We start from the raw sequence: 19,561 nt of genomic DNA, 5'->3' as shown, positions 1-19,561 counted from the left end.
TAGAGCTAGTGCAAACGGGTGATCAATGGTCAGCGTGGAATCAGTGGGCGGAAGGGTCTGCTTCCATTCTGTATCTCTAAACTAAACCTATAAAGACATTACAACCATATGACAAGTGTCATGATGTACAGGTTACTTGAAAGTACCACGCACACAAATAAATTGCACAGATTCAATTGCTTGTTTAATTCCAAATTGTACTGGACTCTGATCTCTTGGAGCTTAGTAACAAGATATCAGAACCGAAAAGGTACATGGTAAAATTACAATTTTAAATAGATGAGATCAAGTCCTGCATTAAAATCAAAATGAATGCAATTTATACAACATAGTAATTTATATCCAACATTGATTCTCTCTTGAATATGTGCCTCCAAAATTAAGCCACTGTACCATGAAAATTGGAGGCCAGAAGCATTGTTAACTTCTACAAATAACATTTTATAAACAAGTTGATTGGAATCATCTTTAAGAGATCATAACTCTGATCAGGGCTAGAGTTGACAAGCAAAGGACTAGCCAATGTAAGAAATACAGCAAAACCTTGCAGGAAAGCCATGCACAGTGCAAGTCTCCATTTTAGCAGCATTAAACTCGACAGTTACCTTTGAAAGTCACAATGTACAAATTGGGGGAGGTGTATGCTGCCGATCGACTTGCCATTAGGTTCATGGTGTTCAAGGCAGTGATGGATTTTCCAGAGCTTGCAATTCAGGACACCTCCACAGCTTGGCGCAACTCGTCAAACAACGGCGCAAGCTCCTTTTCCAAACTGACAATCAATCCTTGAAGGCACAATGCAACATTATCTGATCAGCTTATTAACATGCATCTGCACTAAGTTGGCAATTTGCCCCTCAATCCACACGTGCCATTCCCTTGCCTTTTACTGTATTTATTTCTCAGGAGTATTCTCTGCAGCACATTGGCAATCACCAGTCAGTAGTGAGTATAGAATGTGTAGGAAGGAACTGCAGATGCTGGTTTATATCGAAGGTAGATACACTTCAATCAGAAGATGGGTTCCGAACCAAAATGTCACGCATGATTTTTCTCCAGAGACACTGCCTGACCCGCTGAGTTACTCCAGCAATTTGCATCTATCTTTAGTGAGTACAGAAGTTGGGAAGTCATGTTACAGTTGTATAAGAGAATGGTAAGGCCACATTTAGAGTATTAAGTTCAGTTTTGGTCACCATGTTCTAGGAAAGGTGTTGTCAAGTTGGAAAAGGTGCAGAGATTTACAAGAACGTTGCCAAGACTTAAGGGTCTGAGCTATAGGGAGACGTCGGGCAGGTTACGACTTTATTCCTTGAAGCACAGGAGGATGAGGGATGATCTTATAGAGGTGTACAAAATCATGTGAGGAATAGATCAGGTAAATGTCCAGTCTTTTGTCCAGACTAGGAGAAATTGAGAACCAGAGGACATAGGTTTAAGGGAAGGGGAGTGGGGGAGAAGATTTAATAGGAACTTGAGGGGTAACTTTTATTTTTACATAAAGTGTGGTGGATATATGGAACAAGATGCTGGAGGAGGTAGTTGAGGCAGGTACTATCATAACATTTAAGAGACAATTGTCAGGTACATGGATAGGACAGATTTAGAGGGTTATAGACCAAGCGCAGACAGGTGGGACTAGAATAGATGGGTCCCGTTAGTCGGTGTGGGCAAGTTGGGCCGAAGGGCCTGTTTCCACGCTGTATGACATCGCATACACTTCTGATCACCACATTACAGGCAAGATATGGAGGCTTTGGAGAAGGTGCAAAAGAGGTTTATCAGAATGCTGCCTGGATTAGATTATAGTGGCTAATACGAGAGGTCGGATTGGATTGATTTGTTTGGAGCATCAGGGGTTGAAGGGGGACCTGATATATATATAAAATTATGGGAGGCCAAATGCAAGCAAATGACACTAGCCCAATATGCCAAATTACACGGACAAGGTGGACCAAAGGACTATTTCCATGTTGTATCCCTCTATGATCCTTTTTAAAAAAAAAGATGCGACCTTTAAAACACAACAATTTCAATTTTAGTTTAGTTTAGAGATACAACAGGGAAACAGGCCCTTCGGCCCATTGAGTTCACACTGACCAATGATCACTCATAACTAATTCTATGTTATCCCAGTTTCGCATCCTACAGACTAGGGGGTCAAAGGAGATAAAAGGGAAATGAAGGAATCAGGGATGGAAGATGAGTGTAAAAATACAGGGAAAGTAGCAGTGTGACTGAAAGGGTTGGTGATAGTGGGAGAAATAGGTGCGCACTGGAGTTGGGGGGCACATAGGAAAGGGAGCACTGGAGGTATGATTTGAAATTGTATATTGTCCATTAATTTGCCAACTAAGGAGCAGCATTATGGTTAGGAAACTACAAACAACACATGAAGTGGAACTTGAACTGATTTTGGGCTGATGCAGCAAGATGTGGAACTAACATTCTAAGACTCATTGTAGCACGACAATCAGAAAAGTCGAAGCACACAACGTAATAGATATTGAATTATGTACCTGTGTTGGCAGTGCTGTTGGCTATGAAGCTGACAACCAGAGGCAACCGATTAAACTGTACAACCTGCAAAACAAAATGAAAATAGTTTCAGCATAAACATTTACACTTTTGCAGGTCGCCTCCACCAACATCAGGACCCATGACCACCATCCATCACCCCCAGCAGCTACCTTGCATGAGGGGAATAGATAGAGTGAAAGCACAGAGTCTTTATCCAGGTAGGCAATCAACCTAGAGCGCATAGGTTTAAAGTGAGAGGGGGAAAGATTTCAAAGGAACCTGAGAGCAGCATTCCACTCAGAGGGTGGTGAGTATATGGAACAAGATGCCAGAGGAGGTAGTTGAGGCAGGTACTATAGAGCCACATACTGCAAGGAAACAAGCCCTTCAGCCTCGAGTAGCCACCTCGAGCAAAATGCCCCGTCTAAGCTTGTCCCCGTTTGACCCTTATCCCTCCAAACCTTTCCTATCCAAGCTTACTATGGCAGCATTTAAAAGACATTTGGACAGACACATGGATAGGAAAAGTTCAGAGGGACATGGGCCAAATGTGAGCAGGTGGGATTAGCATAGATTGGGCATTTTGGTTGGCATCGACGAGTTGGGCTGAAGGGCCTGTTTCCGTGCTGTATGACTCCATAACAATGGTGAGGGGAATTATTAATTATTTTATTGCTTCTTTAAATAAAAATAAAAACTGAACAAAAATAATTACCTGGTAGGAATTGTAATAGCAAATGATGCTCTTGTTCTTTGAAAGTCCCAGCTTGCTTCCTTGATCTGTTGCTAAGGCGAAGGTAGAGAGGAACCCAGGTCTCAGTGCATGTTCTGGTGCATTGTCATTAGCAACTGAACAAAAATATCCCATGGAGACAATTAATTTCAACCACACCAACAGCATTAATGCAGCAGTTAATTTGGAGACACATTAACAATGGAAGATCCTTGTAAACATGCTTGTCAATGGCACGCTGCCTGCTCATGCACAAGAAAGGAGGGAATATGGCTTTCGAAAATCAGCTCTGCAACATCCCAAATCAAATCTTTATGGTTTTTCCTTGAAAGAGGCAAGTAGATAGGACAGTCAAGAAGACTTTAGACACATTGCCTTCATCAGTCACATAGATGGGGCATGTTGGTCGGCATTGGTAAGTTGGGCCGAAGGGCCTGTTTTCACGTTGTATGACTATATGACTATCTGGGAAGGGAATGGATAGGCAACGTTTCAGGTTGGCACCCTTCTTTAACCCAAAACGTCACCTGTCCTTTCCCTTCACAGATGCTCCCTGACACAATGAGTTACGCTCAACCATGTTTTGTTCAAGATTCCAGCATCTGCATTTCCTTGCATCTCTGTTGAATCATTCCTTCACTGGAACCCCAATGGGGCGACTGGCCAAACTTGTAGTCAGCAATCAGTCCACTTGCTTGCTTCAACTACAGGGTGTAATATAAGTAATGTTCTAAATTTGCTAAACTAAGATAGATTTCCAGTAAATCAATCCAGCAATTTGTTTTTCTGATTTCTTTTAACATTTGTGGAATCATGCCAGAGTTTCCATTAAAGAGATTTCTTACAAACATCAATCTCCTGTTGTTAGTAGGTATTGAATTGCAATTGGAAAATGCAAGATCAGGGAGAATTTATGTTAAACAAGCAACCCATAGCAATCTTAGTTCCCTCCCAATGTTTCACCCAGTCTCAGAGAGAAATAAAACATCCCACTGTACCATTGAACAAGGACTTTTTATTAAAACAGAGGATAGTGGGTATATGGAATGAGACAATAGATGCAAGAGTAGGCCATTCGGCCCTTCAAGCCAGCACCGCCATTCAATGTGATCATGGCTGATCATTCACAATCAGTACCCCGTTCCTGCCTTCTCCCCATACTCCCTGACTCCACTATCTTTAAGAGCTCTATCTAGCTCTTTCTTGAAAGCATCCAGATAATTGGCATCCACTGCCTTCTGAGGCAGAGAATTCCACAGATTTACAACTCTCTGACTGAAAACGTTTTTTTCAGGTACAGGTAGCAATTGACGCACAATTACACCATAAAAAAAACATTTGAACAGGTACATGGATAGGAAAGGTCTCGAGGCTTATGGGCCAAATGGGACTAGCTGAGATGGGGCACCTTAGTCGGCATGGACCAGTTGGGCAGAAGGGCCTGTTTCTATACTATATGACTCTCAGATTCTATATCAAATGCTGGTTACAGCATCCTAATTTTCTTTAACCACACTAAAATTCATAAATTGTTAGCAAAGCAGCAAACAGAGAAGGAGAGAAGGCAGGAGAATGGGGTTGAGAGGGAAAGGTAGATCAGTCATGATTGAACAGAGTTGATGGATCGAATGGCCTAATTCTATAACCTATGAACTTATGAAAACAGAATGCGTACATATCCAATTTATATGTTTTGGGACAACCTACAGCAGCCTATTCTACTATTAGACCAGAGTACTCAGAGGAAGCCCAAGAGAGAAGAGGGAGAACAAACAAGAGCCATACAGTCAGCTCCAGAGAGCAGAATTAAACCCGTGACAGTGATCAGTAGTGCTTTCAGACCACGAACAGTGTTACCCAAATTGGAAATATATATTCCATAATTCCAGGTTCTTTAATGACATTTTTATAAAGGGGCTGCCTTACAGCGCCAGAGGCCAGAGTGTTATCCTGACTACGAGTTCTGTCTGTACGGAATTTGTACGTTCTCACAGTGACCGCGTGGGTTTTCTTTGGGTGCTCCAGCTTCCTCCCACACTCCAAAGACGTGCAGGTTTGTAGGTTAATTGGCTTCTGTAAATTGTCCCTGGTGTGTAGCATAGAACTAGTGTACGGATGATCGCTAGTCAGCGTGGACTCGGTGGGCCGAAGGGCCTGTCTGCATTCTGTATCTCTAAAAAAACTTTTAAAAAACTATATTGTACAATCAAGATTTCAGCAGAAGTGCAGATGTATTGAGAGCCATGAATTACCTTTAATCACAGGGACTCCATCCCTGTCAGACACAACAATAGCATGAAGGCCCTCGACACTGTAAGATAATCAAAATTATTTAGCCACTTGCAGCAAAAGTCAAAACATTGAAATTCATGGAACTAAGGAACATTTACGTGAATGAAAATTAAACCTTTTCCATTCTATGCAAATCTTCTTCGAAGAAGAATCGAAAATTCCACATTAAACCAGAGATTTTCCAGAAAATTTCCAGAGATGCCACGTGACCCACTGAGTTACTCCAGGACTTTGTACCTATCTTTGATATAAACCAGCTTCTGCAGTTCTTTGTTTCTACTAAACCACGATGTTGCCTAGAATGAAGTATTGATGTTGTCAGGAGAGATTGGCTAGGCTGGGGCTATTTTCACTGGAATGTAGGAGTCCGAGGAGTGACCTGCGAGAGGTTGATAAAATTATGAGGGCATAGCAAGAATAGATGTCTTTATCTGCAGGGCTGGGAATAGACGGATGTTTAAAGTGTGAGGGGCGAAATTTAAAGGAGATCTGAGGGGTAAATTCTTCCACACGGAGGGTGGTGAATACCTGGAACAAACTGTCAGATGAGGAAGTAAAGGCAGTGTGGCGTCGGTCATGATGCCGGATCAGCAATGAACACACTGGCACACACAGCTAGGTGAACTCACCCCATGGGCTTTATTTCCAACAACAAAAAAAGGCGTCTAGAATCATCCCAGCAACAACTTCTCTCCCCCTTCTGGCTGAACGCCTGAGTTTATAAGGTCAAGGATCAGATTAATTGGTTCGATGACCCATAATCGGATCTGGGCTGCGGCTCGTTTGCCTGTGGCCGGGATCGGAGCGGACAAACAGTACCTCATATTTTACTTGGGCACCTTACAACCCTGTGGTATGAACATTGGGCACCTTACAACCCAGGTCTCGACCCGAAATGTTACCCATACCTTCTCTCCAGAGATGCTGCTTGTCCCGCTCAGTTACTCCAGCATTTTGTGCCTACCTTCGGTTTAAACCAGCATCTGCAGTTCCAGCCTACACACCAGCGGTATGGACGTTGATTTCTCTAATTTCAACTAACCCTTGCATTCCCTCTCTCCCCCTCTCCCACCCTAGTTGTCCTACCAGTTCCACTGTTCACATCCCTGTATCCCTTCGTTATCTTCTCTTCCTCAGCCAACAATGGCCCATTATGGGCTCCACCTACCCTTAGTCATCTGCTTTGTTCCGGCCTTCTCACCTCCAGTTCCCTCCACTCTACTTTCAGACTGAAGAAGAGTCCCAACCAGAAAAGTCACCCATCCTTTTTCCACCTGTTTCCACGCTACATGTAACGCTTTGGATTGGGACTCTTCTTCAGACTGATTGTAGGGGGAGAAAAAGGTTGAAGAGAGATGGGAGCAGGACAGAGTGGCAGATGACCACACGAGAGGGGGGTCTGATAGGCAGATGGCTGGACAAAGGTCAAAGATGAAAAAGCAGAAGATGTGAGACAAAAGGAATGAAGAATTACAAATTGTGAAGCCAGAGAAAGGAATGTGGATGGAGGGGAAGGGGAGAAATAGGTGCAAATCCAGATGGGGCACAGGGTAAATGGAGGAAAGAAAAAAGGGGAAGGTGTGGGGGAGAAAGGGAGGGGGAGGGGAAGGGGTTGCTGAAGGTTCAATGTTCATACGATTGGGTTGTAAGCTACCCAAGCAGAATATGAGGTGCTATTCCCCCAGTTTACGTGTGGTCTCACTTTAGCAATGGATGAGGCCCAGGACAGTAAAATCAGTGTGGGAATGGGAAGGGAAGTTAAAATGGTTAGCAACAGGAGATCGAACAGGGACCGAGTGCAAGTGTTCAGCTTGAGCTTTACATCTGCCATGGACTCGGGCTGCTTTAACAAGTCTCTATTTCCGCTGACCATTATGATACCATGGTTACAATATCAGTTCCAAGACCAACAAGGCGGTCAGGAACCCCAGATCTTGCTACAACCTTCCTCCATCCTGCCCTGCAAGGCTGAGTCACATTTTAACTTGCTTGGTGACATGTTGTCTGCACCTCAGGTGACTCCTCGGGAAGAATGAACTCCGAGTCATAGAGTCATACAGCGTGGAAATAGGCCCTTCGACCCAATATTCTTTCCCCCGTCACCTTCAACCTATGGCCTCTGGTTCTTGATTCCCCTACACGTCATGGATAGGTGATGTTTTGGGTTAGGTCTAAAGAAGAACCCTGACCAGAAACGTCATCTATGCATGGAATAGGCAATAAAGGTAGACCAAGGTGAATCTGTGGAATTCATTGCCAGATAGCAGGGAAGGCCAAGTCATTGGGTATTTTTAAAGCATAGATTAATAGGTTCTTGATTAGCAAGGATGTCAAAAGTAATGGGGAAAAGGCAGGAGAATGAGGTTGAGAGGGAAAAATAGATCAGCCACGATTGAATGGCAGAGCAGGTTCTATGGGCCGAATGGCATCATTCTGCTCCTATGTCTTATGAAGACCTGGAGAGCTGATCAACCCTTAACACAAAATGCAAGTATTTGTATCACATCTGTGTCATGTCCTTCAACATCTGTAACACAATGACTCTTTGTTTAGAATAATTACAGGCAATGAGATGACAGCTCCAAGCTAGTTTCTCTAAGAGTACTTCATAAGTTGGCTCACGTACACTATTGTGGGTTACAGATCAAAGTCAGAGAAACTGAGGTGAAATTACTGCTTCAAAAAGTTTAAATATAAATGGGCGATTGCAACAAATCTACAGCCATAATGGACTGATATTTCCTTCACTGTAAGTTTTATATCCAATAAAGTGGCCAGAAAAGATGAGAAATTTGAATTTGTGCAAGATAAATTTTAGAAAATAGTTGAAAAGTAATGCAAAGACAGCAGTTAAAAATATATTAAATAAATACATTGTATGATTATTCTCACTATGATCTTAACTTCAAACTAGATTTGCACACCAGAATTTATTTTTTTACCTAGGCAACTGTTTGTAAAGGTATCTCTTCAAGTCCTGTACAAAAGAAAACCATAATAAAGTATTTTGCTTGTAACACAAAAACATTGTGATCTTTCAATTTAAATCAAGAGTTCAAGTTCAAGTTTCTGAATGCTTCAGTGTTGGAAAAGCCATTAGAGATTTTAATTTCATAATATAAATGGCTAGTTAATTGCAAACATTACACAAAATCAATTTTAAACTGTTTTTAACTGGTCAATCTAGTTACAATCATTTAAGCACATTCTGTAAATGTTAAACATGAAAATAGAACAGCACGGCACAGAAACTGACTCTACAATGTCCGTGCCAAACATAATGCCAAGTTAAATTTCTGTCTGCATGTAATCCATATCCATCCGTGTTCATGTGCCTATCTAAAAGCAAACTCTTATCTGCCGGCATACCCTCCATTCCCTGCATATCCATGTGCCTATCCAAAGTCTCTTCAACGCCACTATCGTATCTCTCTTCACCACACCCCTGGCAGCCTGCTCCAGGCACCCAGCACCCTTTGCATAAAGAAAACCTTGCCTGGTACATCTCCTTTAAACTTTGTTCCTCTCACAATTAAATCTATGTCCTGTACTTTTTGACATTTCCACCCTGGGAAAAAGGTTCTGGCTATCTATCTTAGTTATGCTTTTCAGAATTTTATATACTTCATCAGTTCTACCTTGTAAATATAAACAATGCAGGGTTCAAGTTTAAAAGGAATAAGTTGTAGTCTACATCGCCTATACATATTCGCCTGAGATGCTGCCTGGCTCCAGCACTGTGTCTTCATTTAAAAAACAGCATCTGCAGTGCCTTGTTTCTATATTGCAGGGATTGTACCTCATTGGTCTCTGCTTCCAAAATCTGATTTACTAGTTTCAATGGGCCTGAATGTTTGAACAGAAGAACACTGCAGTCATGTTTCTACCACCAGCAACTACAGATGATTTTTGTTATTGCGCAGATTATTCAGAATGAAAGGCAAGGGCAAATAAATTTAAACAGCCTTTACAGCTAAACCCTGACCATGTTTAGATCTACATTTCAGTATCTGATTCAAACCAAGGCAAAAATCAAGGACAGGGATGGAGTTAGCAGACTCGAGCAACAATCTGGCTCAATCTTCCAGGGGTTTCACTGAATGAAGTTAAAACTCATTGAAAATGGAGGAAATTGAACAGAGGAGAAATTAATCAACACATTTTTTTTTAGTTTAGATTAGAGATAAAGCATGGAAACAGACCCAAGGCTCACCGACTCCACGCCGATCATTGATCATGACCGGGTTTAACCCTTTCACAGGTGCTTGTCTGTGTGGAGTTTACATGTTCGCCCTGCGACCACGTAGGTTTCTCCAGGGGCGCAGGTTTCATATCATATCATATCATATATATACAGCCGGAAACAGGCCTTTTCGGCCCTCCAAGTCCGTGCCGCCCAGTGATCCCCATACATTAACACTATCCTACACCCACTAGGGACAATTTTTACATTTTTTACATTTACCCAGCCAATTAACCTACATACCTGTACGTCTTTGGAGTGTGGGAGGAAACCGAAGATCTCGGAGAAAACCCACGCAGGTCACGGGGAGAACGTACAAACTCCTTACAGTGCAGCACCTGTAGTCAGGATCGAACCTGAGTCTCCGGCGCTGCATTCGCTGTAAAGCAGCAACTCTACCGCTGCGTTTCCACCCACAATCCAAAGGCATGTAGGTTTGTAGGTTAAATGGCTTCTGTAAATTGTCCCAAGTGTGTAGGATAGAACTAGTGCATGGGTGATCGTTGGTCGGCACAGATTCAGTGGGCCGAAGGGCTTGCTTCCATGCTGTATTTCTCAACTAAACTAATGTGCAGGTAGATATGAGATTGTCTTGGCATCATGTTCGACACTGACATTGTGGGCCAAAGGGCCTGTTCTTGTGCTGTGTTCTCTGTTCTGATGCTGTGAGGCAGCTGCACTACCAGCTGTGCCACCCCTTTCAAACATGGCATAAAGCAAATCATTTGTCACAGATATTTTGTCTCCATTCTGCACACACCACTGTAGAAATTATGCCTCACAGTCAAACCAACTACCATTGCTTCAATTTTAGTTTGGATTACAGAATTAAAAGTGCATACCCTGCTAGTGTGCTCAACAGATGTCATGCCCAATATAATATTAGAAGATAGACACAAAATGCTGGGGTAACAATAGGTCAGGCAGAATCTCTGGAGAAAAAAGTATAAGTAATGTTTCGGGTCGAGACATCTGAAGAAGGGTCTCAACCCCGAAATGACTCATTCTTTTTCTTCAGAGATGCTGCCTGACCTGCTAAGTTACTTCAGCACTTTGTGTCTATTTTCAGTGAACCAGCATCTGCAGTTCCTTTGTAAACATAACATTAGATTTCTGGCTACTTCTAAATTTACAGCAAAGATCCATTGAGAACAATCACTGTTTCACACGAGCTTGGTTGAAAACTATAATAAGTGCATATCAGAGGATTGTTGCAGCATTCATTTGCGTCATAGCGTTTGGAAATCAAAAGCATTCTTTTCATACAATTTAACTGGCCACAATTTCAGGCAATTTCCTTTTAGAAATTAATAAAATATTACTCACATCTGCCATTTTTTCTTTACTTCACACAACGTGAACTCGGTTCTGAAATGTAGATGAGCATTTCCAATTATTTTTCTTACAATTACATTGAAATAATCGTATAATTTACATCATCTGTCCATTTTCTTTCACAGATGCTGCCTGACCCGATAGCTTCCTCCAGCACTTTGTTTTTTGTTCATCATACTTAATGTTCACTTAGTGACTGAGCCTAAATCACAGATACGAAGAGAGTGAATGAACCTTTTTAAAAAAACAGTATATTTAATCTAAACTTTGTATTAGGTGTGAAAGTAAGTTCTGAAAAATGGAACCGTTTACTTGCATTTAGTTGCCTTCTCTATTCTGCACTATAATCTAGCTGTGAACACAATTATCTTGCAAGTACCTCCATGGGTTCAGTGTTCCATCTCCAACATCCTAGACATGTGGTCCTTCAATGCTAACTGCAGCACCCCCAATTCTAACCACACCACTGATGACTTCAGCAACTTTGTTGTTCCGCAACTGAAGGTCCCAGGAGGCCACGGCCCTTGCGTGGTCGAACTCGAGACCTGGCAGATCATGGCTTCAGGGGGAGCCTACCGAGCCAGACGCCGCGGCTGAACTCAAGACCCGGCGGAGCTTGGCTTGCAGGAGGAAGCCACTGAGCCGGCACCCTGCTCGTTGGACCCGGTGGACCACCGTCCTGGGAGGGGGAAGCCACCGTGCCGACCCCGGCTTGTCCCCTGAAAATCATAGACCCGGAGGATGGAGCCAGCGACAACGGATGCGACGGGCTCGGAACGAGGCCAGTAAGAGAGAGGGAATCGAGGTCCGGCCTATTGTGCTGTTGTGGTCGGCTGCGGGAGGTGCCCTCGGGGAACAAAGGTGGACGGCCGAGGAGAGAGACATAGCGTCCAAGGAAGGCGATGGCTGGCGGCCCACAAAAGCCTGAACAGGCACTGCTCTTAAGAACTAGAGCATGGATTTTGAAAATGGTGGCAAAAATATATTGATGTGAACATCTTGTACTATTGCAAAACAAAAAGCAAGGAAACTAATTTTGGGGAAGTGAAGTATAAAATATCATTCCATGCAGTTAATGTACAGCTTAATGTACAAGTTACCAACCACATTGGCTACATGGAAATATAAAGGAATTAATATAGTAAAATATCCCAAACTTACAGGAGTGTTCAAAAATATTATACAAGAAGAGGCTCTGAAGGATTTTGGCTGAAGGCCAAAGCTTGGTCAAGTGGGTAGGTCTAAAAGCAGAGGTTCGACATTGATATTTCAGACTCATGTTTATGCCATTGTCCCCGAGGGTGGAGGTGTCTCGGGGGTGTCAGGGGGGGGGGGGGTGTCCCGGGGGGAGGGGTGTATGTGTCCCGGGTGTGTGTGTTTGTTGGGTGGTGTGAGTGTCGGGGGGGGGGGGGGGGGGGCGTTGTGCGTGTGTCGGGGGGTTGAGTGTCGGGGGGGGGGGGGGGGGGTTGTGCGTGTGTCAGGGGTTGTGTGTGTGTGTGTGTCAGGGGGGGGGGTCACGGGGGGGAGGGGTATGTGTGTTTGTTGGGGGGGGTGTCGGGGGGGGGGGGTTGTGCGTGTGTCAGGGGTTGTGTGTGTGTGTGTCAGGGGGGGGGTCACGGGGGGGAGGGGTATGTGTGTTTGTTGGGGGGGGTGTCGGGGAGGGGGTTTGTGTGTGTCACGTGGGGGGTGTGAGTGTCCGGGGTAGGGGTTGTGCGTGTGGCGGGGGGGGGGGGGGTGTCAGGGGGGAGGGGTGTGTGTGTGTTTGTTGGGGGGGTGTCCGGGGGGGGGGGGGTTGTGCGTGTGTCGGGGTGTGTGTGTGTGTCAGGTGGGGGGGGGGGGGGGGGTGTGTCAGGGGGGAGGGGTGGGTGTGTGTTTGTTGGGGGGGTGTCCGGGGGGGGGGGTTGTGCGTGTGTCGGGGTGTGTGTGTGTGTCAGGTGGGGGGGGGGTCCCGGGGGGAGGGGTGTGTGTGTTTGTTGGGGGTGTGAGTGTCCGGGGGGGGGGGTTGTGCGTGTGGCGGGGGGGGGGTTCGTGTGTCAGGGGGGTGTGTGTGTGTGTCAGGAGTGGTTGTGCGCGTGTCAATGGGGGGTTGTGCGTGTGTCAGGGGGTGTGTGTGTGTCAGGGGGGGTCACGGGGGGAGGGGTGTGTGTGTTTGTTGGGGGGGGGTGTCCAGGGGGGGGTTGTGCGTGTGTCGGGGGGGAGGGGAGTGTGTGTCCCGGGTGTATGTGTGTGTTTGTTGGGGGGGGTGTCCGGGGGGAGGGGGGGGTTGTGCGTGTGTCAGGGTGTGCGTGTGTGTTAGGGGGTGTGTGTGGCCCGGGGGGGGGAGTCCAGGGGGTTCCTGGGGCGGCCGCGGGCGGAGCTGCTGGAAGCTTCCAGAGAGTCGCCGCTCCGGGGGAGGAGGTTCAGCATCGGCTGTTCCAGCGCGGCCCCTCAGCCCCCGGCGCGAGCGCGGCCGCTCGTTACCTGACAGCGGTCCAACGCTGGTCCGGAAGCGCTCTCCTGGGCGCGGGGTCACATGAGGGGCGGAGCGGGGCTGCGTCACGTGACGGAGCGCCGACGCTGGGCTGCGGCTGACGTCACCAGCCCCTGGCCCCGTACCCTCTCCACCAAGGACACTAGAGGAGCAAGATAGACCACTCGACTCAAAAAACCGTAGTTGGTCATGGGTACATTTCAGCGCCATTTTAGTAAGCAGATTCTGTGTGCGAGACTGGACAGTCTTCACAACTCTGCGATTTCTTCGTATATAAAATGTTTGCAAACAGTTATTTTTGTTCAATTTCTTGGATAAGTTGATAGTTGACATTTATAACTATTTCTTGAAGTGTTGCTGCTTCGTGATCTTTAAATTTTGGATGTTACTGATTGAATATTTGCGCTAGAGATCCACTGTATCTGGCCAATTGATCATATTTAATGAACTCCAGCATTACGTGCTCCTGAGATGCTGCCTGACCTGCTGAGTTACTCCGGCATTTTGTGAATAAATACCTTCGATTTGTACCAGCATCTGCAGTTATTTTCTTATATTTAATGAACTGTTCTTCTCTGTTAATTTTTATTTCACCTCCACAAGCTGTATCTCTTTTTGTTTTATTTTAGAAAGTCATGGAAGCAGAGGTCAGGCATTTGCAAACAGTAGAACTCTACTGTATCCACAATATAATTGAAAAGACATTTAACGTTATACTTAGAGCTAAGAAAATTTGAATTGGTGAATTGATTAGTTAAAAATCCTTGACAGCCACTAAAATACCCAATGCTGCCTGACGTGGTACAGAAGCATGAATCCAATTCAAATAGACACAGTGGTGGAGTAAATCACCGGGTCAGGCAGCATCTCTGGAGAAAAAGGATGGGTGATGCTTCAGGTTGGGACCCTTCTTCAGACAAGGGGGTGGGGGGGGGGGGGGGGTGGGGGGTGAAGAGCTGGTATAAATCAGGACCTGATCTTTTCATTGGTTAGCTGATATGCGAAACAGTGCAACCCTGTATATCTCACACACAAAATCTTACCATGAATGACAGAAATAAAAAGTGTTATCCTTGTTTGTGAAGTTTATTTTTGAATGATGTAAAATTGAAGGGGGTTGGTGCAATATACTGCTAACCCACAAATGTGTCATTATGAGATACATTTGAAAAATCCATAAATCACAAAAAAACAAGGTGCCTATGTTATTTGACCAACTTATCGGTTGAATTTAAATATGAAATTTTTACAGGTTGTGGGGTAGTGGGTAAGGATCATGTTAAAGCATGTAACTCATTTCTCACAAAAGTGAGGGTTAGCACTATATTGTACCGACACCCTCAATTATATGTTAAATTCAAAACTAAACTATGGTAGTAATGTACATTATTCATGTCTAAAGCTAGCACTTCTGTATCAGTGTAGGTATGTATGCATTAGATTTTATTACAATAATAGAGAATAAAAAGAAAGAAAACATATCTTGACATGTGTTCATAGTTATTTTATTCACAATATTAGGATTTCTGGAAATAAATTTGATGTCACTGATTGTGAATGTGTATGGGTAGGCCCTAATGAAATGTATGTGAGAGAACAATGATCATGATAGGGAGAACCATGTGCTGAGAAGTGTGTGCATGTCTGATTATATATATATATCTATATATATATATATATATATACACATACACACACACACATGTATATATACATCTGGAGAAGCCGGATAGCACTGTGAGAATCATGTTCTTTGATTTCTCCAATGCATTCAACACCATCCAGCCAGGGCTTCTGGGGGGCAAGCTGGAGCGCACAGGAGTGGATCACCACCTCACATCCTGGATTCTGGATTACCTCACCAACCGACCACAGTATGTGAGGACAAAGGACCTGGTCTCGGACAGATTGGTCTGCAGCACGGGTTCCGCAGGGAACAGTGCTAGCTCCATTCTTGTTCACCCTGTACACTGCGGACTTCAGGCACAGCTCTGCAGACTCCTATCTACAGAAGTTCTCTGACGACTCTGCCATCGTCGGCCTCATCACGGGCGACAAGGACAGGGCGTACAGAGAACTTATCAAGGAGTTTGTAGCGGAACTGTCTCCGGATTAACGCGGGGAAAACCAGGGAGATGGTGGTAGATTTCTGCAGGCGCAGCAAGGTCCCCCCGACATCGACTGCACTGTCCTCCATCTCCCTGGTGGAGGGGTGGACCTCACAGCCCTCGACAACAGCACATCGCACTGGCTACAGCGCCTGGAGGGCGTTACATAATTTCTGCTGCCTCAAACGCAAGAAGAAGATGCACACCTCCAGCACCTATACACTGTACGATCATGCCGCTAACTATGTCCATCTTTTAAACATTGAGACACAAGGAACTGCAGATGCTGTATTCTTGAGCAAAACACAATGTGCTGGAGGAACATAGCTGGTCAGGCAGCATCTCTGCCGGGAATGGATAGCTGACCGTTCAGTTCGGGTCCCTTCTTCAGTCTTTCCTTAAATAGGTTTGTGTAATGGTTGTAATATCACAACTCCATATGTGCTTCTTTGCCCTGAGTTCCTCTGCCTCACCTGCCAGGCTTCTTGGATTAAAGTTAATGCAGTATGATTAAATAGATCTCCATGCTTGCGTGCTGCCTATTGCCCACTGGAATCTTAGCGTTGCAGAACCACCTGTGTGTCCCCCTAAATAACAAGTCTAGGGAGCAATCCATTCAAAATGCCGAAAGGGGGAGGGGAGGTGAAAATGTGTTCAGTGGTGGAATCTGGGAGCTGGTGGAAATTGTGAAGACTAACCCATGGAAGTGGAGGATGATGGGGACAAAGGTAAGGACCAGGGGCATTTGTTCTGCATCCGTTCTCCAAAACACAAGGTGCTGGAGGAATCCAGTGGTCAGGCAGCACCTGGAGAGGGAATGGCAGGTGCCGATTCAGGTCAGGACACTGCCTTGTCCTTTCCCTCCACAGATTAACACGAAATGTGGTGGGTGTATGGAATGAGCTGCCAGAGGAGATAGTTGAGGCAGGGGCTATCACAACATTTAAGAAACAATTAGACAAGTCTATGGATAGGACAGGTTTAGAGGGATATGGGTCAAACGCAGGTAGGTGGGACTAGCATAGATGGTACATGTCGGTTGGTGTGGGCAGGTTGGGCCGAAGGACTTGTTTCCATGCTCGATGACTCTAAGATGCTGCCTGATCCCGCTGAATTCCTCCAGCACTTTGCTCAAGTTTCTTGCAAATCCTTCACAGTACGTGATAATAAAGAACTGTTAAACCATGCTTGCTCTCCTGCCTATTGCTCACTGGAATCTCACTCAGGACCACAGAACCTGTGGACCTGCCTCGGCTTTCCTTCCACAGATGCGACCTGAACCCACTGAGTTCATCCATCACTTTGCTGCAGATTCCAACATCAGGGCGGCCTAGGGGCACAGCATTAGTGTTGCTGCCTCACATCGCCAGAGACCCGGGTTCAATCCCGACTAGGGGTGCAGTTTCTATGGAGTTTGTATTTTCCCTGCGACCGCGTGGGTCACCAGGTGCTCTGAATTCCACCCACACTCCAAAGACGCACGGGTTTGTAGGTTAATTGGCTTCTATAAATTGTCCCTCGTGCGTAGGATAGAACTAGTGTATGGGTGATTGTTGGTCGGCGTGACTCGGTGAGCCGAAGGCCCTGTTTTTAAGCTGTATCTCTAATCTAAGAATAATCTAATGTTCAGTTCCTTATGTCCATCGCTGCAGCAGTTTGCTGCGCATTACATTGTTTAATAGGGTATCGTTGCACAAGTGTCAATAGAAACAAAGACAGACAGCCTGAAGAAGGATCCCGACCCAAAACATCACCTATCCATGTTCTCCAGAATGCTGCCTGATCTGCTGAGTTACTCCAGCACTTTGTCTTTTGCTGCTGCAGCACTTTGGCACCGCAGCAGCGGGTTGTTGGGCCCAACAACCTCCTGCCACTGCCGCTGCTGCGTCCTCCTCCTCCTCCTCCTCCACCCAAGTGCCCAAATGGCCACTTTCCCCAACTGCACCGCCTCCTCCCGACCACTTCCGCCATGTCTCCGTTATCACACACATATGTTTTTCCCTTCGTCCATATTTAAAGGTGTATCCGGGGGGCCGGCCCGCCCGCCAGCGCAGCTCGCCCGCAGGTTGCTCTCTCTCCACCGCACACGACGAGGGTAAAGAGGGATGTTGGGTATGGGAACCTGATTTAATATGAAATTACTTTTAATATGAAATGACTTGCGCGATTGAACGCATGCGCAAAGGAGACTTAAGATGGCGCTAACATGAATACACGCACGTTTAAATACTTGTGTGTGTCCGAGATTTATTCATAGTCCAATTACAGCACAAATACACAACAATTTGGAGACGAGGATGGGATTCCTCTAACAGGAACAGATTGCGGTCATTGTGAAGTTTTCGCACGACCGAACATGAAGTAAATGACGTGGTATGTAATTGGAAAATATGGAACGGACGTTCGCGAGTGCAAGTCAACCCATCGATGCAACCTACCGTACAAGCAGTGCTGTAGCCGTGCAGCGCAGCACATAGAGGCAGCCATAGCCAGCAGAACATCAATCGTGTTCGCTTGCCAGTAATAGCTAAGCCACCCTACGTAGGTGCCGAGCAGCCCAAGGCCCAAGTTCAGCCGCCGCCATTTTGTCTCCAGCAACCGCCTCCGACGGCGAGTATCCGAGTATCGGAGAGCAGAGTAGCGACGGTGATAACGATTAAATAGTGTTGTTGTGAACCGAGCATTAATAGTGTAACTATGGCTAATCCAATTGTTGGAAATGTGCCCCAGTTAGAATCTGGTTATACTTTTGAGGAATGGACTGAAGTCTTGGAGGCATGGTTCACTTCACGTCAGAAGAGAAGAAAAGCGCATTGTTCCTTACAGATTTAGGAAGCAAGGGTTACCAGACCCTACGAGCATTGCTGCAGCCAACTAACATAGAAACATAGAAAATAGGTGCAGGAGTAGGCCATTCGGCCCTTCGAGCCTGCACCGCCGTTCAATATGATCATGGCTGATCATCCAACTCAGTATCTGAGTAAGCCTGCAAGTAAAACGTATCAGGAATGTAAGGATGCTTTAATTGCTAATTTCTCACCAAAACCAACAGAAATAGTGCAAAGGTATCAATTCTATACCTGCACCCAAGCAAATGAAACAATCCCTCAGTTCATAGCAAAGCTTCGACAGTTAGGCGAGGGGTATAATTTGAAGGAACTGGAGAATATGCTGAGAGACAGATTGGTGGTAGGTTGTGCAGATGCGAACATCCAGCGGAAACTGTTGGGTACACAAAAATTAACCTTTGAGAACGCAGTCAATATGGCGACAGCGATGGAGGTTGCCAAACAAGATGTAGAGCAGATCCATAAGATCGGAAGGCCTCCAGAGAATACTACCTCCGTCAATCAGCTTCAAAGGAAGGCGTTTGAACTACAGAAGACAAGGAGTCAACCAAGGACACCCAAAGATGAGGGTCACTACTCTAAGAAATGCTGGAGATGTGGTGGTAGCCACAAGCCAGCGAGGTGCAAATTTCGAGATGGCAGGTGCTTCAGGTGTTCTGCAAATGGGTCATGCTAAGAGTCAGAGTGAGGCTGTTAGAGCCTACCAGCGGAGGAGAGGACAATCTCAGAAAAAAGCAAACCACTTGGAGGAGGCAGCTTCGAATTCATCATCAGAGGAAACCATGAGCCACTTGGACGATCAATCAATCAACAAGTTGTCGAACTCTGAAACATATAAAGCGACTTTGATAGTGAACGGCAGGGAGGTACAACTAGAAGTTGACACGGGAAGTCTCAATCAGTACCCCATTCCTGCCTTCTCCCCATACCCCCTGCCTCCGCTATCCTTAAGAGCCCTATCTAGCTCTCTCTTGAATGCATTCAGAGAATTGGCCTCCACTGCCTTCTGAA

At 45.4% G+C, this 19,561-nt stretch overlaps 1 protein-coding gene across 2 annotated transcripts; it reads right to left on the bottom strand.

Annotated features, from left to right (window-relative positions):
- Positions 1-167: 167 nt before the first annotated feature.
- Positions 168-13,697, bottom strand: lamtor3 (late endosomal/lysosomal adaptor, MAPK and MTOR activator 3). Of its 2 annotated transcripts, XM_078411418.1 has the most exons (8): positions 13,584-13,652; positions 12,285-12,364; positions 11,115-11,156; positions 8,488-8,522; positions 5,506-5,564; positions 3,236-3,369; positions 2,520-2,583; positions 168-785 (listed from the first exon to the last, which is right to left on the bottom strand). In XM_078411418.1, the coding sequence occupies exons 3-8, from the start codon at positions 11,121-11,123 to the stop codon at positions 712-714; spliced, it is 375 nt and encodes a 124-aa protein (XP_078267544.1). In that variant the 5' UTR covers positions 11,124-11,156; positions 12,285-12,364; positions 13,584-13,652; the 3' UTR covers positions 168-711. The 2 variants fall into 2 exon arrangements, with proteins under 2 accessions (XP_078267544.1, XP_078267536.1); XM_078411410.1 differs by lacking the exon at positions 12,285-12,364 and having other exon boundaries at positions 13,584-13,697.
- Between the last annotated feature and the right edge of the window lie 5,864 nt (positions 13,698-19,561).

This window comes from Rhinoraja longicauda, chromosome 1 (assembly GCF_053455715.1).
Source record: "Rhinoraja longicauda isolate Sanriku21f chromosome 1, sRhiLon1.1, whole genome shotgun sequence".
NCBI lineage: Eukaryota > Metazoa > Chordata > Chondrichthyes > Rajiformes > Arhynchobatidae > Rhinoraja > Rhinoraja longicauda.
This window is presented reverse-complemented; position numbering and strand designations above follow the sequence as displayed.